This window comes from Hordeum vulgare, chromosome 6H, assembly GCF_904849725.1.
Source record: "Hordeum vulgare subsp. vulgare chromosome 6H, MorexV3_pseudomolecules_assembly, whole genome shotgun sequence".
Taxonomy (NCBI): Eukaryota; Viridiplantae; Streptophyta; class Magnoliopsida; order Poales; family Poaceae; genus Hordeum; species Hordeum vulgare.
In genome coordinates this window covers 502,791,358-502,804,714 of record NC_058523.1, presented here as the reverse complement: position 1 = coordinate 502,804,714, position 13,357 = coordinate 502,791,358, and the positions used below count along the sequence as shown (strand labels likewise).

At 46.8% G+C, this 13,357-nt stretch overlaps 1 protein-coding gene across 1 annotated transcript; it reads left to right on the top strand.

The window, feature by feature from the left end:
* The first annotated feature begins 10,337 nt into the window (after window positions 1-10,337).
* LOC123402280 lies at window positions 10,338-11,826 on the top strand. The gene has a single exon (XM_045096181.1). The coding sequence runs from the start codon at window positions 10,421-10,423 to the stop codon at window positions 11,615-11,617; it is 1,197 nt and encodes a 398-aa protein (XP_044952116.1). The 5' UTR covers window positions 10,338-10,420; the 3' UTR covers window positions 11,618-11,826.
* Window positions 11,827-13,357: the final 1,531 nt, after the last annotated feature.

The window sequence follows — 13,357 nt, the reverse complement described above, 5'->3', positions numbered from 1 at the left end:
AGTCCTTCCCCGACAATGGTGCCAGAGATCCTTCTGTCGTCTCTTGAGCTTGCGTTGGTTTTTTTCCTTGAAGAGGAAAGGGTGATCTAGCACAGGAGCAGTAAATATTCCCCTCAGTTTGAGAACCAAGGTATCAATCCAGTAGGAGAATCTCGTCAAGTCCAGAGTACCTGCACAAACACAAAAGAGCTTGCACCCAACGCTTTAAAGGGGTTGTCAATCCCTTTAAGATTGATTGCAAAGTGAGATCTGAAGGCGGAAAGTGCAACGAAGAAAAGGTGTAAGGCTGAAAATATGGTGTGGAGTAGACCCGGGGGCCATAGTGTTCACTAGAGGTTTCTCTCAAACTAGCAAATATCACGATGGTGAACAAATTACTCTCGAGCAATTGATAGAACCACGCAAAGTCATGACGATATATAAGGCAATGATCAAACATATAGGCATCACGTCCGAGACAAGTAGACCGATACTTTCTGCATCTACTACTATTACTCAACACAACGACCGCTATCCAGCATGCATCTAGTGTACTGAGTTCGTGACAAACAGAGTAACGCCTTAAGCAAGATGACATGATGTAGAGGGATAAACTCAAACCAATGATGAAAACCCCATCTTTTTACTCTTGATGGAAACAACACGATGCGTGCCTCGCTACCCCTTCTGTCATTGGGTGAGGTCACCGCACGGTATGAACCCAAAACCAAGCACTTCTGCCATTGCAAGAATCATAGATCATGTTGGCCAAACAAAACCCACAACTTGAAGAGAATTACAAGGATATGAAATCATGCATAAGGGAGATCAGAAGAAACTCAAAGAAGATTCATAGATAATCTATTCATAAATCCACAATTCATCGGATCTCGACAAACACACCGCAAAAGAAGATTACATCGGGTAGATCTCCATGAAGATCATGGAGAACTTTGTATTGAAGATCCAAGAGAGAGAAGAAGCCATCTAGTTACTAGCTATGGACCCGTAGGTCTATGGTGAACTACTCACGCATCATCGGAGAGGTCATGGTGTTGATGAGGAAGCCCATCGTATCCGAATCCCCCCTCCGGCAGGGCACCAGAACGTGCCCCAGATGGGATCTTGCGCAGACAGAAGCTTGCGGCGGCGGAAAAGTACTTTCGATGATCTCCTGATTTTTTATGGAATTTTAGAGAATATATAGGCGCAAAACCTAGGGCAAAGGAGGCTCTGGGAGCCCACAAGCGAGGAGGGCGCGGGCCCCCCTGGTCGCGCCATGAGGGCTTGTGGGGTCCATGGTGGCCCTTTCCCTAATTCTCCGGCTTCCCGGTCTTTTTCTTTTTCGGAAAAAAAATCTTTTTGGCAGTTTCATTCCGTTTGGACTGCGTTCAAAATCCTCTCTGAAAGGGGTCAAAAACATGGAAAAAATAGGAACTGGCACAGTCCCAAAAAATATATATAAGGCATGCAAAACATCCAAAGTTTGACAAGATAATAGCATGAAACCATCAAAAATTATAGATACGTTGGAGACATATCACATACCCGAAGGAATTTGATAACAAATATTTTCAGTAGGTGCAACAGGTTGAGGAGAAACTCCTTGTGCTTCCGTTCGAGGTCAAGATACCCCGAACAAGCTCCTCAAAGGATTAGTTTTCATAGTGACAAGTGACAATAAATTTCAGCACACTATATAAATATTTCCTTACCAAATTCCACTTACCAAAGGCGCTTCACTCCCCGGCAACGGTGCGAGAAAAGAGTCTTGATGACCCACAAGTGTAGGGGATCTATCGTAGTCCTTTCGATAAGTAAGAGTGTCGAACCCAACGGGGAACAGAAGGATCTCACAAGTGGTTTTCAGCAAGGTATTCTCTGCAAGCATTGAAATTATCGGTAACAGATAGTTGTGTGATAAGATGATTCATGGCAAGTAGCAAGTAAAAATAGTAAAAAAGGTGCGGCAAGATGGTCCAATCCCTTTTGTGGCAAGGGACAAGCCTGGACAAACTCTAACAGGAGGTAAAGCGCTCCCGAGGACACATGGGAATTTCTGTCAAGCTAGTTTTCATCATGTTCATATGATTCGCGTTCGCTATTTTGATAGTTTGATATGTGGGTGGACCGGTGCTTGGGTGCTGCCTTACTTGGACAAACATCCCACTTATGATTAACCCCTCTCGCAAGCATCCGCAACTACGAAATAAGAATTAAGACTAAGTCTAACCATAGCATTAAACTAGTGGATCCAAATCAGCCCCTTACGAAGCAACGCATAAACTAGGGTTTAAGCTTCTGTCACTCTAGCAACCCATCATCTACTCATTACTTCCCAATGCCTTCCTCTAGGCCCAAATAATGTTGAAGTGTTATGTAGTCGACGTTCACATAACACCACTAGAGGAGAGACAACATACAACACATCAAAATATCGAACGAATACCAAATTCACATGACTACTTATAGCAAGACTTATCCCATGTCCTCAGGTATTGAATAGCATCAAGGATCTGAACATATAATCTTCCACCGAGTAATCCAACTAGCATCAACTACAAAGAGTAATTAACACTACTAGCAACCTTACAAGTACCGATCGGAGTCGCGGGACAGAGATTGGTTACAAGAGATGAACTAGGGTTTGGAGATGAGATGGTGCTGATGAAGATGTTGATGGTGATGAGTCCCCTCCGATGAGAGGAATGTTGGTGATGACGATGGCGACGATTTCCCCCTCCGGGAGGGAAGTTTCCCCGGTAGGACGACCCTGCCAGAGCTCTAGATTGGTTATGCTCAAGTGCCGCCTCGTGGCGGCGGCGATTCCTCCCGAAAGCCTCCTCCCGATTTTTTCTGGAACGAAACCCTCCTTATAGCAAAAGATGGGAGCCACAGGGGCAACAGGGGGCCCACAAGCCCCCTAGGTGCGGCCAGGGGGTAGGCCGCGCCTAGCAGGTTTGTGGCCTCCTGGTGGCTTCCCTCTGGTACTTATTCCGCCCAATATTTTCTATAAAATCCAAAATAATTCCTCGTTGATTTTCACGGCTTTTGGAGTTGCGCAGAATAGGTATCTCAAACTTGCTCCTTTTTCAGACCAGAATTCCAGTTGCCGGCATTCTCCCTCTTCATGTAAACCTTATAAAATAAGAGAGAAAAGGTATAAGTATTGTACCGAGAAGTGTAATAACAGCCCATAAAGTGGTAAATATCAACATAAAAGCTTGATGCAAAATGGACGTATCATCGTCGCCCCCGCCTCTTCTTCCTCTTCGCGTTAGACAAGCGCACCTCCGAGCAACCCCAGGGTGAGCAACGTCGTCTCCTTCCCTTCTCCGCTTCCCCCGTAGGGTCACCGTAGTTTAGGAGGCGTGCTGCCGTCGCCGCCGGGGCAGAGAGGTGCCGCGCCGTCGAGCAGCCGTTGCGGGTGCTACTGCAACAAAAGACCTTCCAACTGCGCCAGAAATAGGCACGTCGACGGGAGAATACTTAGCTTGATCTTTCTGCTGCGGCTACGCCTTAAGGGACTTCCTAGGCAAGTATGCAAAGGATTTCCCCCGTGGCCTTGGAGCCTTGCGTTGGTGTTCCCTCGAAGCGGAAAGGGTGATGTAGCGTAGCGGTGGTAAGTACTTCCCTCAGTTTGAGAACCAAGGTATCAATCCAGTGGAGGAGTATCTCAAGATCCTGCACAAACACAAAAACTTGCTCCCAACGCTATGAATTGGTTGTCAATCCCTTATAGATTTTTTGCCAAGTGAGAACTGAAAGAAACAAAGTAACAAAGCAAAGTAAAAGCGGAGATGTAAACGATGGATGTGAATAGACCCGGGGGCCATAGTGTTTACTAGTGGCCTCTCTCATGAAAGCAAGTAGACGGTGGGTGAACAAATTACTGTCGAGCAATTGATAGAACCGCGCAAAGTCGTGATGATATCTATGCAATGATTATATCTATAGGCATCATGTCCGAAACAAGTAGACCGATACTTTCTGCATCTACTACTATTACTCCACACGTCGACCGCTAACCAGCATGCATCTAGTGTATTAAGTCCATAAGAACAGAGTAACGCCTTAAGCAAGATGACATGATGTAGAGGGATAATCTCAAACCAATGATAAAAACCGCATCTTTTTACCCTTGATGGCAACTACTTGATGTGTGCCTTGCTACCCCTACTGTCACTGGGAAAGGTCACCACATGGTAGAACCCAAAACCAAGCACTTCTCCCATTGCAAGAATCATAGATCTAGTTGGCCAAACAAAACCCAAGACTCGGAGAGACTTACAAGGATATCAAATCATGCATATAAGAAATCAGCAAAGACTCAAATATATACCATAGATAATCTGATCACAAATCCACAATTCATCGGATCTCGACAAAAACACCGCCAAAGAAGATTACATCGGATAGATCTCCATGAAGATCATGGAGAACTTTGTATTGAAGATCCAAGAGAGAGAAGAAGCCATCTAGCTACTAACTACGGACCCGTAGGTCTGAAGTGAACTACTCACGAGTCATTGGAGGGGCGATGATGATGATGAAGAAGCCCTCCAACTCCAAAGTCCCCTCTGGCAGGGCACCGGGAAGGGTCTCCAGATGAGATCTCGCGGAAACGGAAGCTTGCGCCGGCGGAAAAGTATTTTCAAGGCTCCCCTGATTTTTTGCGGAATATTTGGGAATTGATAGGCCAAAGACCTAGGTCATGGGGCGGCCAGGGAGGCCACAAGCCTGCCCACCGCCGCCTCCCCCTGGTGGCGGAGTGGGGGCTTGTGGGCACCCTGGAGCCCACCTGGCTTGGCCCAAAAGCCCCCTGGTCTTCTTCCGTTCGGGAAAAAATCATTTCTGGGTTTTTCTTCCGTTTGGACTCCGTTCCAAAATCAGATCTAAAAAGAGTCAAAAACACAGAAAAATGGAACTGGCACTTGGCACTGAATTAATAAGTTAGTCCCAAAAAAGATATAAAAGGTACATAAAACAACCAAAGAAAACAAGATAACAGCGTGAAACCATAAAAAATTATAGATACGTTTGAGACGTATCAGCAGGCTCCCTCCCGTAAAGCTAAGCACGGGAATGGAACCCCTAGTAGTCCCGCGTCCCGCGCCGAAGCTAGCCTTGCCGGTAGATCACCGAAGTGCACGCCAGAGAGCTTCCCCTGTTTCGGTCGCCGGAGAAGCAGGCAGAGCAGAGGGGCCTGCTCAAAAGAGCAAGGAACCCCTCTCTGTTCAGATCCACGAGTGTAGCACACTGGTTTGAGCGCTGAGGTAGTAAGCCATGGTACTGGGTTCGAATCCCCTGGCGCCCCCTTTTGCTTCGTTTATTTTTTCCTGTGAGCAGTATCAGCAGAGGCAACGAGGTGCTAGCCCAGTGGTGGAAGCAGGCTAGCTTCTTGTTAGAGGTGGTGGGTTCGATCCCCCCTCAGGCCCTTTTTATTTTCTTACTCTGTGCATTGTGTGTGTATGACAGTGGGTCGAGAGGGCCCACATTTCATCATGTGAGAGGGCCACTGCCAGGTGGACCCCCTCACTATATGGATTTTTCCCTATGTTTGAGTTGTAGTTTGTGGATGTATTGTTTTTTCCCTAAGTGCTGCAACATATGTTTTCATGCCCTGTTTAGAGCTTTGTATTAAGTGGAGCTTTGATCTATTGATGTTGATTCCTTGGTAGATGGTAGTGGGTGAACCCCTCTACAACATGGGACATATTTTTTGTTCATAGGTTTATGCATGTTTCTATTACACCTTGTCAAAGTGGGCACTTGACTGAAAATGGAAGTTTTGAGAAAAGCTGTGAATTTCACTAAGTCTGGGAATCTGGGGTTATTTTCTTCCCCTGTTGTGTTGTTCATATTTGATCCATTGTTGGGAATTAGCCCAAGCAACAAACTCATGTTTGTTTGCTGGTATGTTTGTCTAGCTCCCTCTCAAATTTCATGCCCAGATACCTCCTGTAGATATCATTTTGGAGGCTGCCAAAATGCTTCAGAGCATAAGCAGCTCGTGAAAATCTGTAATTTTCACTAAGTCCCAACCTATGATATTTTGTCCAAGTTAGAGGATGTATATCTGCTGATGTATGATTCCTTTGCCTTAGCTTCTTATATGAGGTTGTAATGCAGTTGGATGGCTTCAGTTTCATGTGTTGTTTGAATTATTTAGAGGGTTTTAGTTGTTGTAGATCTTGTGGTCAAAGTGCTAAGTTGATGTTAAAAACAGATTGGTGTCAAACTGGTTTTTGAGCTTGTGTGAGCTATGGTTGATGGTTTTGTGTGTTCTCAAACACCATTCCACTTGTATTTTGTTGCTTGTTCATGTGGCAACCTGGTTACACCAGTGAGTGCCCATATAATTGTGTTTGTGGCTGTTTTGAACCCGTAGGCCTTCGTAACTTGTTTTGTAGTTTTCGGTTGATCCGAGACTCCGTTCACGACCTTCTTTATAGGTTTTTGCATCGTTTTCTCGTGATGGATATGATTATGCCATGTTCAAGCATGTCAAGATAACTTAACATGAGGTTCTGTCCAGAATATAAATAACTCAACTAATGCATGTGAAAGTGACTAGAATAGAGGTGCATGCCTTCCTCTTCACACATGCATCATATTGGTTGTTGCATTATGTTTTGCTGGTGTTTATTTGCTGTTATCTTATCTTTGGGTAGCATCGGGAACGGAGAGCGAGTACATGGATTATGGAGAGTTCGTGCAGGAAGAACAAGAGCAGTTCCACTCTGAAGAAATCACAGGCAAGATGACCGTGACCTTGACACCGTTTCTAGCTTTGTTATGCTTAGAATCATGTTTCCTTCGTTACATGCCCACTGCCTACCACATGATATATATGCCATCTGTCTTTGCCATGAAACCTCAAACACTTCCCTTCCTAGCAAATAGTGTTTGGCTAAGTAGGCTTGCTCAACCACTAATGGATAACATTGCTAGTTGCAGGTGCGAGCTAGTCCATGTGATAACATGGGCATATTAATATCATTATGTTCAACTGCTATTTAATTAATGCACCTATATACTTGGTAAATAACGGAAGGCCTAGCCTTTTGTTGGGTGATTTGTTCCATTGTTGCCGCCTTAGTTTCAGCTACCGGTGTTTTATTCCATAATTGAGCGCTCCTAACACATTCGGGGTTGTTATGGGGACCCCCTTGATAAATCGTATAGTGTTAAGGCTTGTCTGGAAGGACCCAACTTTGGTTTTAATCTGCTAATAAATTAATAATTAAATGCATAGGAAATAGCTACCTCGAGGAATCTAACCAAACCCCGGGCCAGTGCTCCTCATGAGTGTTGGTCCAAACTAGAGTCGTGTGCGGGGCCAAGCCGGGGCAACTCGGGAGATTTCTATCAGGCCACTGTATGCTACGCTCATCCGACCATGTCCTGAGAACGAGATACGCGGCTCCTATCGGGTTCTTCGACACGTTGGGAGGTCTTGCCAGATTTGTCTTACCTTAGCGATATATCTTGCGCAATGGGATTCCGGTGAAACTTTGGGTCTCCTCAAAGTTGAGGTTTTCCTCTAAGCAATCCGACGAGATCACGAGTTTCATGATAGAGGATTACTATGCGGCCTGTGGTAATTTGTGATGGACTAGTTGGAGCACCCCTGCAGGGTTTAATCTTTCGAAAAGCCGTGCCCGCGGTTATGTGGCAAATATGGACATTTTATTAACATCCGGTTCTAGACAACTTAAAGTAATTCTAATAAAACTGCCAACCGAGTGCGTAACCGTGACTGTCTCTTTCAGAGCTCCTTCTCTGATCGAGAACATGGTGGGGTTATGTTTGACGTAAGTAGGTGTTCAGGATAACTTAGTGATCAATCTAGTCTTTGACCGTCTTGCGTAGACCACCATATGTTTACTCTGATCATCGTAAGGTAGCCACCATATATGCTTAGGTTGCTGCAAACCCATACACTTAACCTTCCTCACCCATTATCTCAGCTAGATTCGATACCAAGGTGATACGATTGTTGAGTCCTCGTTGCTCACGGTTTACTACAAACACCCACAGGTACAGGTACGCCTGATGCAGGAGATCCTGATGACAGCCAGTTGAAGTGGGAGTTTGATGAGGACTCTGGCAGACTGTACGTGAGTTATCCGGAGGACTAGGGGGCGTGGTCGTGATCGTGGGGCCAGCATGCAGGATATCATAGCTTTATCTGTTTTCATCTTGTCCGTAGCTGGACCATGCCATGTTCTAAATAAGTGTGCATGTATGACTATATGACTATGTTATTATCAGATGGCAAGTGTATGCCCTACTTGTCATTCTTTCGGTTATGTAATGTTATGATTATCTCGCTTGCGAAACGTGTAGATGTGCCCCTTTTCCTTTTGAGGCCTCGCCCCCAAATAAGGAAAGGGTTGCATCTTAGTCGTTACACGAGGTATCATTGATATCCCAGCGCACAAGTGATGACGAGGTGATGTATATGCTTCTCGCCCCTCGTTGGACCCCAAGTGGAAGGTGGAGATGTAGTTAGCAGGAAATTTCCCTTACACGGAGACTGTAAGGTTTATCGAACCAGGAGGACTCCTAGGCTCAACAAGTAGGTGTCTTCCACCCTGGCGCTAGCAGATGACGTGGACCTGCACACACAACAAATAACTTTGCTCCCAACGAGTACAAAGAGGTTGTCAATCTCTCCGGCCTTGTAGTTTGCAAAGGATCAAAACACAAGCGGGAAAGTAATAGTGATTGCAACGGAAAAGTAAATAAAGCGTTAATAGTAAAGGTGTAAACAGTGATGGTGGTATGGACCGGAGTCACATGACGTTCACTAGTGATGTCTCTCTCCCAAAAGACGATAAACAACTATGCTAGGGTAAACAAAAACTAATTGGAGCAATGGACGAGTCTCATACCAAGGGGCAATCCCCTCAAAGCAGTTTTGAAAACAAAGTTCCGAGCAAAGAGATCGGAAATCTCAGGTTTGGGAGCAAGAACACGAGAGAAAGAGCAACCAATATTTTTTTTCTAGAGGTAGGAAAAGGAGTGCGATGAAGAGATAAATGAGGGGTACATGTGGGTCCCCTAAGCCATCAGGGCACGCCTCATGCCTCTCGAAAAGGACCCATTAATAAGGTTGATCAAGTCTTGCTCTTCGGTTCTGCCTCGACACAAGAGAGCACCACCGCCATGGATGGAATAACCATCTCCAAATCAAGGGTCATACGATCAAAACAAGCTTGATGAATCTCTACCTAAGTAGTTTAGAGGTTGTGGAGGAGCAAATCTTGATTGGATCGAGCACATTGGAAAGTCGCCGTGAATATGTTATTGTTCTTGCGTCTTCTTCGGACCTAATGCTAGTTAATGGTAAAGGAGGTTTCACCATAGATTGTGGGTGACAAATTTAGAATATGGATTTTTAGGAAGCATACTGAAGGGGGTGCTGTAAGACGTGGAGAGGAAGAGAAAACCAAGTATTAGATTTCGAGGGAAAGAACAAGGGGGGTGGATTTATGTGTGGAAAAGAATTTTTCTGGAGGAGCAGGGGTGAGCATGATGCGAAAAAATCTACTAGGGAGGCATCGTCGGGGTTGGGGTAGAGATGGTGTTGGTGAACAACCCTTGTTAGTCGATAGTAGATTATACACACTTGTCATTGTAGGTGATGCTCTTCATGCCTTGCAATTTGTTTGTCGTTTTGCCTGTGTTTTCTTGGGAAGGAGGCAGTGGCGGCCCCCCTGTCCCCCCTAACATTAGGGAATGCTGCTAATTTTACTGATGACCAGTGAAAAAATAATGATTATTTATTGCTAAACCCCTATTTTTTTCATAGTTCGGCCCTTTTGAACCTCTTTTACCAACACCCTCCCCCCCCTCTTTCTGGCTCTCCCACTTAAAGGAGAGAGTTGAGTTCTGAGGTATGTAAATTGTTATCGGAGCTATGTGGTGTTTATTTTGATTGTATCGGGCCTGTTTGGATTGAAGGAATTTCCGAAAATTCCAATTCACATGTGTTTTGTTTGTGGAAATCATTTTGTATCATATGATGCGAAGGAAGACACTAGTTTCCTATGGAATCCATTTCTGTTTTATTTATTAGGAATCTCAAGATGCGTTTAAATCCATTTTCTTTTTCTTTTCGTGAGAACTGTACTGCACTTGCGCGCACACACACTATACATACTTTCTCTCTCATCACACATAAAAAATATCTTACACTTTCATATATTGCCTGTCTTAAGTTTATCTACAAATTTTATATGTTTTGAACTCCTATAGGAATTCACCGTATGTGTCGTTTCAATCATGTGTTTTCCCTGTTCGAACTTTCCAATTTCCTGCAATCCTCGTTGGCTTCTCTGAACGAGTAAAGCTATCTATCCACTCGCGCACAGTACAGCGCTGCCGCTAGGCGCTAGCAGCTGCGGCTGCGGATTACGCATCCCGGTCAAAAATGGCCACTCCCTCCCCGCCACGCCTCCTCTCACCCATGCCTATCCTCTTCCTCGCCGCCGGTCCGCTCGCCGCCGTCCACTTCTCTGCCCGCTGCCGTCTCCGCCTCCGCCTCCGCATCCCCCACGTCGCCACCGCCGCCGGCGCTGCCACCACTCCAGGAAACAGCTTTGCCGTCGAGGATTACCTCATCGCCAACTGCCACCTCACCCAGCCGCAGGCCGTCAAGGCCTCCAAGAACCTCGCCCACCTCAAGTCCGCCTCCAACCCCGACGCCGTCCTCGCATTCCTCGACGGCCTCGGCTTCTCCCCCAAGGAGGTCGCCGCCGCCGTCGCCTCCAACCCGCGCATCCTCTGCGCCCGCATCGAGCGCTCCCTCGCGCCCATCTCCGCGGAGCTCCGCGCCCTCGGCCTCTCCACCTCCCAGGTCGCCCGCCTCGCCAAGATCGCCGGCCGCTACTTCCTCTGCCGCAGCTTCGTCTCCAAGGTGCAGTTCTGGCTCCCCCTATTCGGCTCCCCGGAGAGGCTGCTCCAGGCCAGCGACTGGAACTACTGGCTCCTCACCTCCGACCTCGAGAAGGTGGTCGAGCCCAACGTCGCGTTCCTCAGGCAATGCGGGCTAAGTGCTTGCGATATTTCCAAGCTGCTCGTGGCCGCGCCGCGCCTGGTCACCATGCACCCCGAGTACGTCCAGGACTCCGTGCGGCGAGCCATTGAGCTCGGCGTGCCACCGGGCTCCCAGATGTTCCGGCACGCGATCTCCACCGCCGGCTGCATCGGACAGGAGAAGGTCGACGCCAAGATCGCCGTCCTCAGGCAGACGCTCGGATGGTCGAAGGAGGAGGTGAGCCTGGCCATCAGCAAGGCGCCGCGGATCCTGGTCGCCTCCGAGGAGAGGCTGCGGCGCAACGCCGAATTCCTGATCAAGGAGGTCGGGCTGGAGCCGCAGTACATCGCGCGCCGGTCGGTGCTGCTCATGTACAGCCTCGAGAGGAGGCTCATGCCCCGGCATCTCGTGGTGAAGCTCCTCAAGCAGAGGCGGCTGATCGAGGAAGACCGGTGCTTCTTCAACGTGGTGGCGCCGACGGAGGAGAAGTTCTTGGAGAAGTTCGTCGCCCCCTTCGAGGACTGCATCCCGGGCCTCGGCGATGCTTACGACGCTGCTTGTTCCGGGATGGTGCCGGTGAAAGCTGAGTGAACACTAAAGAGAATTCTGGAGGTGTGCGTAGGTGTGTATAACCTCATTCTACTGATGAACAATACCAGATTCATGGCCATTTAGTGTAGGTTGATTACAGTCGACAGCAACGAGGTGGATGTTCATAATTTTGGAACTTGGAAGCGTGCATTACTGACTGAACAATCGGTTTTTGTGTAGAACTCTGAGCAAACATGTCTATTTGGTTATGTCTTGTTTACAACACAAGATGAACATCGCCATCTTGCATAGATATGCGTGCTATGTTGGAAATTTGAGCAATTTACCATAGAATTTTATTAAAAGAAAAACTAGAGAAACATGACTATCATAAAATATATGAAACAAGACATGGAATATAAAGATGAGACGATGAAAGACATGTGCACATATGATCTAGAAAAAAGACATATGTAGAACCGTTCTATATACACAAGGCATCATATGGAATGATGAGCATAAACTTAACATATCTAGAAGTGAAATTATAGCAAAAAGTTACGGTAGGAACTCAACGTAAAAGAACATGAGTACGTACTGAGTTGCAGCAGCAGTAGGGTTGGTGTTGGCGTTGTCGTTGACCATGTTACCGAAGAGGTGATCGACGTCGGGGAAGTAGTCGTCGTCCGGGAAGAGATCGTCGGTGTCCGTGATGGAAGCCAGTAGTCGCGCTGAGCGCTCCCCAAAAACCTTATCGCTCTTCTGTCATACAAGACTCGAAGAGACGGAGTTTCGGAGGCCTACTGTCCCGACCTACGGTGCACGCCGCAAGTAGGGATGGGGAAGAACGTAGCAGCAACACAGAGAAAGGAACCGGTGGCGAGAGGAAGTTTTGATGCGTCATCTCTGGAGAGGAGCGACCTCTCTTTTATAGGCGCAAGAGAAGGAGGCAAGAGGCCAACGATGGGAGCCCAAGAGAGCGAGGGAGACGAAACGAACAGACAGCAGCCGAAGAGTGTTGCGTTCGCTTTCAGTATCCACTACAGCAAAACGTTCAGCTTCCGAGTGACCTTTCGTATACTAGTCGTGCGTGGAAAAAATTTAGTTTGGCTCATTCCCGCAGCGCGTCGTGGCGAGGCGGACGGCGGAGGAGAAGGAGCGCGCGTGTATGTCTCTCTTGTTCTCAAGCTCGTACATGTGTGGAAACATCCTCCCTTATAAGGAGGTCCAACTCCTACTAAAATAGCATGTGGGACTAAACATTTCCACCTCTTGCCTTGCACAAATGGGCTGGGTGGGCCTCTAGGATTTATTAGGAATTTTCTGAAATTATATATTGGGCTGGCCCAAAAGTAGACAAAATTCCAGCAACCCCCCACCAGATCCGAGAGGCACACAAAAATTACCTTTGGTTCCAAAACACTGTTTTATATACCGATACTGCAGTGGAGACTATTAAGTTGAACTTCCACCTAAAACTCTATGCTACACTAGTAAGCAACTTGAACAATGGACTAGGCCTTGAATTGCAAGTTTTCTGCGAATCTAGCTTCACACAGAGCCTTGATCAATACTAGGTTACCGTGGGACTTCCCCGCGGGTGGAGCTTATGCATCATACTCCGAGACCCTTCATGAGTTTACTAGAGAGCACCCTACTATCATAGATTGTGACGTTAACAATCAGACTCATATAGGTATGTTCTTCAAAAGATGTTCTGCAGGACAACATCTCTGCTTCAATAAGCCACTTAGAACATATTAAGATGTATATCAACCTGCCATGCAGTTTAGGAAAGTA